General features: G+C 32.8%; 1 protein-coding gene across 5 annotated transcripts; it reads left to right on the forward strand.

Annotated features, from left to right (window-relative positions):
* Positions 1 to 6,847: 6,847 nt before the first annotated feature.
* Positions 6,848 to 13,303, forward strand: LOC113867265 (pentatricopeptide repeat-containing protein At5g16640, mitochondrial-like). 5 transcript variants are annotated; one of them, XM_027502459.1, is made up of 6 exons: positions 6,848 to 10,106; positions 10,209 to 10,373; positions 10,486 to 10,572; positions 11,364 to 11,577; positions 11,905 to 12,324; positions 12,971 to 13,303. In XM_027502459.1, the coding sequence occupies exon 1, from the start codon at positions 7,186 to 7,188 to the stop codon at positions 9,778 to 9,780; it is 2,595 nt and encodes an 864-aa protein (XP_027358260.1). In that variant the 5' UTR covers positions 6,848 to 7,185; the 3' UTR covers positions 9,781 to 10,106; positions 10,209 to 10,373; positions 10,486 to 10,572; positions 11,364 to 11,577; positions 11,905 to 12,324; positions 12,971 to 13,303. The 5 variants fall into 5 exon arrangements, with proteins under 5 accessions (XP_027358260.1, XP_027358259.1, XP_027358262.1 ...); XM_027502458.1 differs by having other exon boundaries at positions 6,855 to 10,106; positions 11,299 to 11,577; positions 12,971 to 13,300; XM_027502461.1 differs by having other exon boundaries at positions 6,855 to 10,106; positions 11,364 to 11,573; positions 12,971 to 13,300.
* Positions 13,304 to 14,035: the final 732 nt, after the last annotated feature.

Raw genomic sequence — 14,035 nt, forward strand, 5'->3', positions numbered from 1 at the left:
AGTTAAAAAGGGTCCTTCATTCAGACCCTACAACTCAATTCTTCTCCCTTAGAGTCACAAGTCAACCTTCTACACCATTACCTCTCCTTACCCTCTCACACGAACACACTCCACTCCAACTTCTACTACAAAAATACCACTTCCTCTTTATTGAACCTTCTTCTCTCCCTCCCAAAAGGTTTTCCGATCACTTCATCCCCTTACTCCCAAATTCTGCCCCAGTCAATGTTCGACCCTACCGTTACCCACATTCTCAGAAAATCGAGATTGAAGCTCAGGTCTCTAAGCTCTTATCCAATGGGTGGATACAAGCAAGTGCTAGTCCCTTCTCTTCTCCGGTCTTATTATTGAAAAAGAAAGATGGCTCTTGGCGTATTTGTGTTGATTATCGGGCCCTCAATGCCATCACAGTCAAGGATCGCTTCTCGCTGCCTACGGTGGATGAACTACTTGATGAATTGGGTTATGCTCGGTGTTTCTCCAAGCTTGATTTGACTTCTGGGTTCCATTAGATCCGCTTAAACCCGGAGGACACTCACAAAACTGCCTTTCGAACTCACGACGGACATTACGAGTATTGTGTCATGCCATTTGGGTTATGTAACGCCCCTGCCACGTTCCAGTCCACCATGAATGACATCTTTCGCCCTTGGTTACGTCGATTTGTGATTGCTTTTTTCGACGATATATTGGTTTATAGTGCCTTTTTATCTGATCGTGTTGCCCATTTACAACAGGTTTTCTCTGTATTATCAGAGCACAATTTTTTCTTGAAACCTCAGAAGTGCGAGTTTGGATGAACTAAGATTGCTAATTTGGGTCATATTGTCTCTTATGGCAATGTATCACCTGATCCATTAAAGATTTCAGCTGTGCTTGATTGGCCAGTTCCTATATCAGTTAAAGGGCTTTGTGGGTTTCTTGGGTTAACTGGGTTTTACCGAAAATTTGTGAAGGGTTATGCTTCAATTGCACACTCTCTCACCGAGTTGCTTAAGAAGGATAATTTCCATTGGTCGTATGCAGCACAGGATGCCTTTGATGCATTGAAGAAGGCGATGACAGCAGCTCCGGTTCTAACATTGCCCAATTTTTCTGAACCGTTTCTTGTTCAAACTGATGCTTCGGGCACTGCTATGGGTGCAGTCCTTTTACAGGGAGGCCACCCCATCATTTACTTCAGTAAGGTATTTTGTCCTCGGATGGCTCGTGCATCTGCTTATTTAAGGGAGCTTCATGCTATTACCAGCGCTGTCAAGCGTTGGTGGCAATACCTCCTTGGCCATTTTTTTGTAATCCAAACAGACCAAAAGAGTTTGAAGGAATTAATGTCACAAGTGATCTAGACACCTGATCAGCAGCATTATTTGTCCAAGTTGTTGGGATATGATTACCAAATTCAATACAAACTGGACAACACAAATATTGTGGTCGACGCTTTATCTCAGTCCCAATGTCCCACTTCAGCCTCCTGTCTCATATTGACTGTTCCTCAGTTTGTTTTCTTGGATGAATTAACGAAGGAGCTTCAGAGTGATTCCTCTTACATTGCCATGTTGGATAAATACGACATCAATCCTGCCTCCCCTACTGAGTACAAGAAAGTGGATGGTCTTTTATTGTACAAGGGAAGAATCTGGCTTCCTTCAAATTTTTGTTCTAAGGCAGCAATACTCCGAGAGTTTCATGACACCAATACAGGGGGGGGACATGCTGGCGTCGCTAAGACCTTGCAACGTCTTAGTGCCAATTTTTACTAGGACACAATGAGGAAGGATGTTCGTGACCACGTATCACAATGTACTGTCTGCCAACAAACAAAATACCAAGCTATGAAACCTGCAGGGCTTTTGACTCCTCTTCCTATTCCGTCTAATGTGTGGGAAGATGTGTCTATGGATTTCATTACTTGTCTCCCTCCTTCATTTGGATACACTGTGATTTTGGTGGTAGTAGACCGTTTTTCTAAAGGGGTTCATTTGGGTGCTTTACCTGCCCACTTCACTACTTATAAGCTTGCCGAATTATTTGTTTCTATGGTTTGCAAGCTTCATGGCATTCCAAAGAGCATTGTGTCTGATAGGGACCCCATCTTTCTTAGCAGGTTTTGGACCGATTTATTCAAACTTAGTGGCACTAAACTCCACATGAGTTCTTCCTACCATCCACAAACCGATGGACAAACGGAGGTGATGAACCGGACTATCGAGCAATATTTGAGGGCTTTCATTTTTCACAAGCCTTCTCTTTGGTACAAATTTTTACCCTAGGTAGAGTACCACTATAACACCTCAGTTCATTCCCATTCTGGCCTATCCCCATATTAGGTTATTTACGGGAAGCCTCCTCCTTCTTTGCCTTCTTATGTTGTTGGGTCATCATCAATTGCAGCCATCGACAAGACATTGTCATCTCGTGAGGAGGTTCTTCGCCTGTTGCAACAGAAACTGCTCAAAGCGCAGATTCGCATGAAAGAGTATGCGGAAAAGCATCGCAGAGACGTGACTCATGAAGTGGGATCTTGGGTGTATGTCAAGTTACAGCCCCATAAATAGACTTCCCTTTCCGGTTCCAAGTATCACAAGTTAGCCAAACGCTACTACGGTCCATACAAGGTTTTGATGCGCATTGGCCCTATAGCTTATAAATTAGAGCTGCCTTCAAATGCCAAAATACATAATGTCTTCCATTGCTCCCGTCTGAAGCCACATGTCGGTCCTCCTCCAACTGAGGTTGATCACCTTCCACCCACCTTCATAGGTAGTCACCCCCTCACCACTCCTCTAGCTATTCTCGACTTCAAAACTGAGGACGTCAATAACACGCCAACCCGCTTTGCTTTGGTTCAGTGGCTGGGTCTGTCCCCTGACAACACCTCTTGGGAAAATTGGGATGAGCTGAAATCCTTGTACAACCTTGAGGACAAGGTTGAATCTCATGAGGAAGGTATTGTTGCAGTAACCCCTTCAAGCAATACTATTATTAGCAGTGAGAGGCCCAAACGTGCGAGTCACAAGCCTACAGAGTGGGATGATTTTATTCACTATTAGTTAATGAGTCAACGAAGTTCTAGAACCTGTCCTATTTGCGTACTGCACATTTGTACCCATTAGGGAATATTGTAGAAGGGTTGGTTATTTATGATTGTAAGGACCATTATGAAAGGAGGGAAAAAAAAATATTTTCTCTCCTTTACTCTTCTCTTTCTTAGGAGGTTTCTCTGTCCTCGAATACAGAGAGTACGCGCCTTCCCAATAGACTTTGGGCTGCAACATGTTTCTATTCCCATGTTGGATTTTAATACAGCAGCAAATACTGCAGCGTCTCATGAGCAATCAATTCTCAAGCCTTGCATGTACAAAGATGTGAACATTCCAAGAACAAAAGAAAGCGTGGGGAGCGCACAGCCAGATTTGGTGGTTGGAGCAAGAAATGCTTAGGGGGATCTGAAAACCACTAAGGCTTCTTAATCTGCAGTATTTGTAGTTGATTTGACAGATATTGTTTTAACTTTAAAGGTCATAGTGAACAAGTATTATTACAGAATCGTTTGTAGTGAGGAAATTACTTCTTTCATTCTGACCTTTGGTTTTTATACTTCACACCCATTTTCAATTTGGGTTTGGGTGTAGGCACACTCTTTTCAATTCGATCAATATATGAAAGAAAAAGTGCATTTAATTTTTACATATATATTTTGTTTTTGAGTTGATTGAAGAGGTCTGCTCTTGTTTAACTAGGAAGTTACAGGTTTGAGTGCGAGGCTGCTTATAAGATAGACTCGTAGTAAGTTTGATCCAGCCTTCCCTAGATTGTTCTGACGGGAACTTTGTAGCACCATGTTGCCCTTTATTTTAGCTAAACAATCCATTGATTAAGCAATTAAAAGTAAAAAGTTTTATTAAATACTGTTACTTTTAGTCTTATTTATGATAAATAATTATTAATATTTTTTAATTCAAAATATAAGAAACAAAGGTTCTGCTTTTAATGCATTAATTGTTAATTTTTTTATATTTTTATTTAATATGAGATTTATGTTAACAAAATATTCATCTTTTATTTTTTAGTTTATAATTGAACGCATTCTTTCATTTACTATATTATATACTGATTAATACTTATTTCTAAAATAGAGCATAAATTTATAAAATTTAACTACTTTTTATTGATATTAATGAACTAAATATTTATTTTTATAAATATAGTTACTTTTTGTTATTAATAAATTTCTCTTATTATTTTAAATATATCTAACATAATTTTATTTTTTTTCTTACTCTTAATTATTTTATCAATATATTTGATAAGTCCCTTATTTTTAATTTGTTTTTATCTTATTTTCTGTTATAATAATAATGTCAAATTGTTGTCTTGTCAAAGTACATTAAAAGATGAAAAATGATAAGATGCAAAAGTTAAATAAAAATGTGATTGGTTTAAAAATAAGATATATTTTTTATCTTATTTTATATATTTGCTTAAAATAATAAATTTAAATAATATTATGTTATTTCTATTTTATTTATTTTTAACTTAACTCTTCTCTTTCAGATAGATTAGCTTTATATTAGAAGGATAGATAAATTAAATTTATAAAATAGACTTATCTTAGTTAAATAAGCATTAAAAATAATTTAAGATAATTTTTTTTATCTTATATTCATATTATGTTCATTAAGTATTTTAATTACTTAAAAATAAGTTATATTAAAAGATCACAAATACAGTTTTTAATATTTTTTTTTCAATTAGTGTTATGTTTTAAAAGTATCAAATTTTGTGGGAAATTAATTTTATTTTATAGATCAATTGGAATTGTTTAGTTTTAAATGTCTTTATCCTTGAGAACTTGTTCATACAGTGGTAAAGTAGACATAAGGTTAAATGAGGTTTGATGAGTGATGAGTTTATATAAACAAATCAGAGGTTGCACATGAATATACTATGCATGCATCATCATATATTTGTGTGCTTATGAACTATCTAATCTATTTTATTTTAATTTTGTATGACTTATAAATACTCTAGTTGTCACTTTCTATATAATACAATTCCATAAGTTTGGCCTTGTGTGATGTGGTATCCAAAAAAATTTTTATAGATAGGATAATAAAAAATTTATACCAATAAAAAAGAAACATCGTGACAAGTTATAAAAAATATATATTATTATATACAATTTATTTAAAATATATTATTTATATTATTTGTTACATGGTCATATTTTATATATATTTTGCATATTAAATTTCTTATTTTATTTTTTTATAAATTTTTAGTTTCAACTAAAATATAATTTATATTTAAGTAATTTCTATTTATTATAATAAAATAAATTATAACATAATATATTAATTAAATAATTAAATATTAATAATAATAATAAAATTAAGAATATAAAAAATATATTAATATAATATTATTTTATTTTTTTAATTTTAGTTTATTTAATTTTGATTATATCATATTCTCGTCCAAAAACTTAATCACTTTTCAGCTTGTTTAAATAGAATAAATATAATAATTTATTATTAAATAAATTTATTATTTAAACACATATATAAATATTTTTAATTTTAAATAAAATATAATTTTTATTTATTATAAATAAAAAAATTATAATATAATGATATAATAATTAAATATTAATAATAATAGAATTAAGAATATAAAAAAATATATTAATATAATATTTTTATTTAATTTTAAATTTTAATTCATTTAGTTTTAATTTCACTGTGATCCTGTTGAAAAGTTCAATTACTTCTTAATTTTTTTAAATATAATAAATACTTATTTAAATATTATTAGTTAAAATTTTTCAGTAATATGAAAATGTTTAAAGATATTACAAAATTTACCTAAATGTAATTAATTTTTATCTTTCTATAACACTACATTAATTAAGTAATGCATTTATTCCACTATCGAATTATAGAAAATAAAAATTTATTAAAATAATTTTCTTCACACAAAAATAAAAAGAAAATTATTACTTTAGCCTCGTGTTTTATATCTTTCTCTTGTAGTAATATTTTTCACAATCATTTTTTTATTAGATAATTTTGATAATTATTTTCACAAATGAACAAAATTTTTATTGATTAGGTAAATTATAATTCTTGTTAAAGACTATTTAAGTTTTTTCATGAGATAAATAATTTTATTTTAAATTTAAAAAGATAATTTTGGTTTTAATTTTTTGATATTGAGAATTTTTTATTAGTTAAAAAAATAATAAAATAATGCAAATAATAAGATGGTAAATAAAAGCACATAAGTAATAAAATAAATTGAGAAGTATAATATTAAAATGTAAAATAAAAATAATTTCAATGATAAAAGCAAATAATTAATAGTGAAGTTCAAAGAATTAAGCTTTATTAAAATTTTAAAATACATTCTTAAAAATTAAAGAGATGTTTAAAACTTAATTATTATTTATTTAAATTTAACTATTTTGTAAATATAATTAACTTTAAATTAATAATATATATACTTTAATTTATAAATTATTTTATACAGTTTTTATTACGAAAGAAATAAATTTAAATCAAATAAAATGAAAGATTTTGATTAATCTAAAAAAATTATATCCTTTATATTATTTAAAGATAAATTATGTTTAGACATCTAAAAAAAATCATGCTAATAGATAGATTTGAATAGTTAAAATAATTTAAATATTACATTTTTTTATTATTTTATGATTAGTAGAAAAGACTCACGTATAGTTGAAATTTTTGAAAAAGAAAAAGAAAATTTGGAATTAAAAATTAAAAAGAATAAAATTTTGAGAGCTTAGGGCATTTACGAATACCCCCAATTGCCCCCGTCGAGAAACCACCTTATTCCGAAAGTATTTGCATTGGGGGAAGGAAGGAGGCACAGCTCCTACGAGCCGAGACTCCTGTCCCTTGATGCCGCCGAGACTCCCAAGTTTCACGTTTCCAAAATAGATTTGCTTTGCACTGAGGGAAGTAAGAAGGCACGGCTCGGACGACCTCACCGCCTTGGCTCCGACCATCTGACGCCGAGCCTTCAATCACCTGACGCCGCCGAGGCTCTCAAGTTTCACGTTTCCAAAACAGATTTTCTTTGCACTGGGTGAAGTAAGGAGGCACAGTTCCAACTATTCAACGACTTCAAGCTGCCGAGGCTCGACCACCTGACGCTTCTCAAATGGCAGTTAAGTTTCACGTTGTGTCTGCTTTACTTTTGAGACACCGCTTTTATTGTTCCTCTTCATGTGTCTCCAGCTCTCATTATTTAACTCACTTTCTGCCTATTGGAACTTCTAATTTCAACCCTTTAAATATAATTAGTCCAAGAGAACGTAGAATTGTGGTTGTGGGCTTATCTACTATCATTAAAAATAACAATGCTTTTGTGCTCAAGGCCTTCTCTCTTCGATTTTGTCCCTTCTTCTTGGTTAAGATTATGAAGTTGTTAGACAGACGGGATGCTGCGTTTGCATTCTTTAAAATAGCGTTCGGTGATGCACGTGACTCCGAGAAGGATATCGTTCACTTAAGTTGCATCGCAGCGCATGTTTTGGCAGCCCAGAAGCTTCAACTGCTTGCGCAGGACGTGGTTTCTTGGGTTTTTGCTAGAGTTGGAGCTAGTGGAAGCAAGGAACTGGTAGACCTCATGTGGAGGAATCATTCTACGTATGAGTCTGATTTTTCTGTGTTAAATACCCTTATGCGTGGGTTTTTGAATGTAGGGATGAGTTTTGAGGCATTTCAGGTTTTACATAGGATGAGGATTGTAGGAGTGAGACCTAGTTTATCTTCGGTTACCATTCTTGTAAGGTTGCTAATTAAGGTTGGTGACTATGGTAGTGTGTGGAAGTTGTTCAAGGATATGCTTGGTGTAGGGCCTTGGCCTTCGAATATTACATTTAATACAATGATTTGTGGATTTTGTAGACAGCAGAAGCTTGTAATAGCAGAAAGTTTGTTTCATTTGATGCCCAAGTTTATGTGCAGTCCTGATGTTTTTTCTTATAACATTCTTATTAATGCTTACTGTGTTAAGGGAAAGACTTCAGTTGCTATTGATTGGCTGCATTTGATGATAAAAGACGGTTGTGAGCCGAACATTGCCACGTTTAATACCATTATGCATGCTATGTGCAGGGAAGGAAATGTGGTGGAAGCACGGAATCTCTTTGATGGAATTCAAGATATGGGAATCACTCCGAATGCTGCAATATACAATACGCTGATGGATGGATATGTCAAGGCAAGAGAGATTGGTCAAGCTAGCATGCTTTATGAAGAAATGAGGACTAAGGGAATTTCTCCTGATTGTGTGACCTTCAATATTTTGGTTGGGGGGCATTATAAATATGGGAGGAAAGAGGATTGGAACAAGATGTTGAAAGAGTCAATAGTATTGGGATTTTTTCAGGATAGTTCACTGTATGATGTAACAGTATCATGGCTATGTTGGGCTGGCAGACTTGACGAGGCCATGAAATTATTACAAGTATTGCTTGAAAAGGGACTAACTCTTAGTATTGTTGCTTTTAACTCATTAATAGGAGCCTATAGCAGGGCAGGTTTAGAAGACAGAGCTTTTGAAGCCTATCTTATTATGGTTAAATGCGGTTTCGCTCCTTCATCGTCAACATGTAATTCTTTGCTTATGGGTTTGTGTAGGAAAGGGAGGCTGCAAGAAGCTAGAATACTTTTGTATAAGATGTTAGAGAAGGGGTTTCCCATCAACAAAGTGGCTTATACTATGATTTTAGATGGATATTTCAAGATGAATGATCTGAATGAGGCTCAATTTTTTTGGAAGGAAATGAGAGAAAGAGGTATGTATCCAGATGTTGTTGCCTTTGCTGCATTAATAGATGGACTTTCAAAAGCGGGTAATGTTGGGGAGGCATATGAAGTGTTCTTAGAAATGTCAGCTATAGGTGTTGTTCCTAATTATTTTGCTTACAATTCTTTAATTCATGGATTCTGCATTTGTGGGAGGATGACTGAAGCATTAAAATTGAAGGAAGAGATGAGGCAAAAAGGACTTCTTCCTGACGTCTTCACCTTTAATATCATCATTGATGGGTTTTGTCGACAGGGAAAAATGAAGCCTGCAATTGATACATTTCTTGACATGCACAGGATTGGTTTGGTGCCTGATGTTTTCACATTTAATGTATTAATTGGAGGATACTGTAAGGCATTTGACATGGTTGGTGCAGGTGAGATAGTTAATAAAATGTACACATTTGGGATTGAACCAGACATCACTACCTATAATATACACATGCATGGTTACTGCAGTAACCGAAAAATAAATCAAGCAATTATCATTTTGGATCAACTCATCTCTTCTGGTATTGTTCCAGACACAGTGACATACAATACTCTGATGACTGGTATTTGTAGTGATATATTGGATCGTGCTATGATTCTTACTGCAAAATTACTTAAGATGGGTTTTGTGCCAAATGTGGTTACAATCAATATATTGTTGTCTCAGTTATGCAAGCAGGGGATGCCAGAGAAGGCCTTACTATGGGGTCAAAAGTTTAGGAAAATATGCTTTGGTTTTGATGAAATCTCCTACAAAATATTGGACCAAGCTTGCCGTTTGATACAGGATGATGTGGAAATTGTGAAAGGAACATGTGAAAAGGGCCTTTTTTTGGATTTCTTAATGTACATTACATTTGACTATTTTTCAAAAAATAAACGTCACAAGATAGAAAATGAGAATAGTGTAAAGTTGATTGAAAGTCTATTCATTTCTTTGTCAACTTGAATGTTTCATCTTATTGTAATTCTTAAAATCTGCCACAATATTGTTGAATGAGAACAATAGGTTGCAATATGATAACTCAGTCATAACACTGTTAGTAGTGACCTTCAGGAAGCTGTTGAGGAGGATTATGAGGTTGGACAGTAACCAAAAAAATCCAATGCTTAATCAAATCAGGTTTAATAAGGAAATAAAACAGTGAAAATCGAAAGCAAATCTTGCTTATTTTCTGCTGTTTCTCCAGCAATCTTTTCTAGATTTATGATTCTCTTAGGAGTTTCTCTGCTCAACTACTTGCAAATGCACAAACAGCTGCTGAAAATAACAAGGTAAATTACTCTCTGTATTACTTGTTTCTTCTTCCTTTGTTTGGTTGTTTCATTAGCTTGTTCTGATTGTTTTTTTGGATGGACCTTTTTGTCTTTAAATAGCAGAAACAGGCTTGTGCTAATGTAGCTGGGCCTCCTGCTGTTGCTGATGGAGTGGCTAAAAAGGCACCACCTTCCTAATTGGGCCAGAGAAGGTCAATGTGAAACCAAAGCCAAAGCATGATGAAGTCACACACTCTTACTTCTGTGCTTATAGGTAGAAGCAAGGTAGGTTTTGATAAAAATTAAATAGAAAAAATGCAGAAAAAATATGCATGGCTGAAGTCTAAACCATTTTAGACAATAGTTACAAAATGTGCTAATGATGTTTTTGTTGCAGGCAACATGTGGTATAACTAACAGGCCTAAGGAGCATATTGTTAACATTGATTCTGGTGACGTTGACAATGAACTTGCTGCTGTTGAGGTATTGAACATTGTTCCCTTCATGATGAATAGTTAAAGAATGACAATTTATATATCTATCGCATGCAATATTGTACATATTTAAGGTCTGAACATGTGAAGTTTAATGAGAACAAGAAGTTCTTAGTTTATTTTTTCAGACAGGTTTAAGGAACTAGTTTAGTAAGCTGCTAAGCTAGTCCTTAGTTTTGGTCTGTCACAGATCCTGTTCAGCCGATGACTTTGGATATTGGGTTTTGGTTTGAGCTATAGAATAATTTGTTTTGTTATGTTCACTCTTTAATTTATGTGAATTAAGTGGATAATACCAGTGTAGCCTTATTTTTGGTTGAAAACTGCTTAATTAAAATTCATTCAAGTTTGTTGTATTTGTTTTTCCCCATTAACATGTCGTTTAATGTAGATAATATAATTATATGATGTCCTTGTACAGTGTGATCATATGAGTAACTTAGTAACAAAAAGCCATGGTATTCCAAAACAAAAAGGTTGTTTGTGAGGGGCATGCCTTGTACACGTAAAACTGCTCACCTCCACTTAGTAACTTGAGCATTTAAGATGATTTGTTTCTTGACAGTAACATAACTTTTCAAATTTGTTTGGGTAATTCTTTAGTGAGAAGTCAATCTTTCATTTATTCTTTTTGTCATTTTGCATGTTTCGTTGAATTGTTGATTGATGAAGCATGGCAGCATGAATTTATATGGTGTTATATTTACTTATTCAGCATACGCAAAGAAGATTCCCTCAGATTGTATTGTTGACTTATAGTCCATTGCTGCATCATGCAAGGGATATGTTTGATGTGGAGGCTTTATGTCGTGAAGCTGCCATGTTTGCAATTAAAAGGTCCTCTAATATCAATGGAGACGCAAGTAAATTTAGTTTCACAATGGAAGATTGGAATAATGCAAGGTCTGTTGTTGGTCCAAGTATGACAAGAGGTGTTGCTGTGGAAATCCCCAAAGTGACTTGGGAAGACATTGGAGGGTTAAAAGAACTGTAGGTTTGTATATTTTACATTTAATTTTGGTTAGAATCTCATTAGTCAGTGATATTTGCACCTATGAAGCCTAGATGCTTAGTACGACAAAGGGAAATGAGAAAAAGGATAAGAGTATTTTTGGTAATAAAAATTACAAAAAATATTAAAAAGACGATATAGGTAGAAAAAAACAGGAGTATGAAAAGCAATCCCCTCCTTGATTTGTTTGTGGGTTCTCGTTCGTGACCCTCTTATCCAGTGAAAAGAAAAATATATGCAAACTCTTAATTAGTTGATTTTGTATTGGTTGAATTTACTCATGAACTTGGACATTCTGAATTTGAGCAGGCAAAGTTTAGAGGCAGCTAAGTTTGTGAAAGACAACCTAACACCCCTATTCTTCCATTCTACGTGAAGATATAGAGAATAAACCAAAATTCAGTTCAAAAGTTGCACCAAGGAAGGAAAAGGTGCAATTTGAAGGGTTTGAGTTACATGGGTCACTGTGAGAAGCCCATCACTAAGGTGGAGCCCTTTCTAGTTGGAGGACATGGAAGTTGATCTAGTGAGTTGGACAAATAAGGGTGATTTTGCATCAAACAGAAATGAGGACCCCGATGCAACTGAATATTCAAGTTCGTTTGCTGACACTACATCTGATGCTGAAAATTGTTCTATATTGAGTGATGCTGAGGTGGAGTCAGAATTCTTGGGTGATAATGCCTTGGGAGGAACCTTTGATACTTCTCGATCTACATTTCCACTCAGGTGAATTTTTTTTTTTTCCCAAATCAGTAAATTTTAAGTTATTTTTGCTTGGACGTAGATTTGCAATCAGTACCTAAACAAATAACCCAGGTCCTGTGAATTTGTTGACTAGCGATCAAAGTTATGAACAAAATCCATATTATGCACACAAATTTTCAAGTTAGATAGTGGGCGTTTAAGAATTAAAATCTTAATATATATAGACTACTTGAGTAATGATTACAACACCCCAGCCACTACAATTGCCTTAGTTTTCCATGGATATTCTGTTGAATCGATGTATGTGAAATGCAAAATTGCAAAATTGCAAAATTGCAATCATCATAACTATTTTCGAATGGTATTGGCCCTTAGTTTTGTCCATTATGTTAGATCTTTCTAACATAAAAGGAGTAAAGAAAGAAACCTTTCAAATTTATTTGCTTACTTGCAATACCCTTAGGCATGTCATCTACTTAGGAGAAGTTGTAGAGGTCCACTGGTTTATTGCCTCTGAAGACTAAAGGAGTAGATAAAAGAGAATTCGCTAACTACTTAGATAAATTAATCCAGACTTAGTAAAATGTCAAGGTTGTAGATTGAAAGAAAAAGGAGCAAGAGGTATTGTGAAACAAATTCGTACTAATCCTAAATTTTTTTTTTCCAGGAGTGGGGATGGGGGACACTTGAAGTTAGTTGTGGTTGCATTGACTTAGGAATTGAGATTGCACATTGTTAACAACTAAATTTCCTAAAGGTTTACACAATAAGGTGATCGGAAGCTCAACTATGGTTATATATTTATAATAAATGTATTGGGGAAGCTCATATTTGATTGGTTTATTACTTGTCATGTTACCGAAAGCTGTAGATAAATTTAAAATAATTTTGATATTTTATGTCATTAACGTTTGATTGTAAATTACTAGAAATGAAGCTCAAGTGTTGTGATGCTGTAGTATTTCACATTATCATAATTGAAAAAATTTGGGTTGTCTCTTTGATTTTCTTGGTGAGGATGAAATGTAATTAGAAATCAATGATCAGATTTTGTCCCAATTTTCATGGAGACGTCAGAGAAAAGCAAGCAAATGATTATGGGAGACTTTATATTATATACTAAAATGAGTGTTTCTTATAATTGTGTATTTTTTTATTGTAAATATATAAAAAAATTCAGAATATCCATACAATCATGCAGCAAATAAATTTCACCAATATAAATAATAAAAAAAAAAACTTCGTAGACTTTTGTTTTTACCAATCATATATTAATAATTAGTGATTCTTTTCAGATATTATATGGGTATTATTAGCTTAAAAAATTAATTAAATAATTAAAAATATTAAATAATTATTTTTAAATTTGAAAATTTTTACAAATTTAAACAATTAGTTAAATATTTATTATTAACAAATATTTTAATATGTTAAATAAAATTAAATAAGATGAAAAATATTAAATAATATTAAATTAAAAAATAACTAAATTTGATTCCCGCACTTATTCGCAGATTAATACATTTTTATTTATGATAAATAATAAATTATTATAAAAGTTATAAAATTCATTGTTAATTAATTTTTAAAAACGTTTATAATTAATAAATTATAATTTAATTAAAATTTATGGACATGATATCATATTTTTCTATTATTATCTAATAACATAATATCATAGTAGCAAAAATATTAATTTTTATAATAATTTTTTAAAATATAACTATTATAT

The sequence above is a fragment of the Abrus precatorius genome, unplaced genomic scaffold, assembly GCF_003935025.1.
Source record: "Abrus precatorius isolate BTA unplaced genomic scaffold, Abrus_2018 Scaffold5, whole genome shotgun sequence".
In the NCBI taxonomy this organism is placed as follows: Eukaryota; Viridiplantae; Streptophyta; class Magnoliopsida; order Fabales; family Fabaceae; genus Abrus; species Abrus precatorius.

What these genes read in the sequence shown, in the direction of transcription:
- LOC113867265 (XM_027502459.1), top strand. Translation starts at nt 7,186, where the DNA reads ATGGCAGTTAAGTTTCACGTTGTGTCTGCTTTACTTTTGAGACACCGC.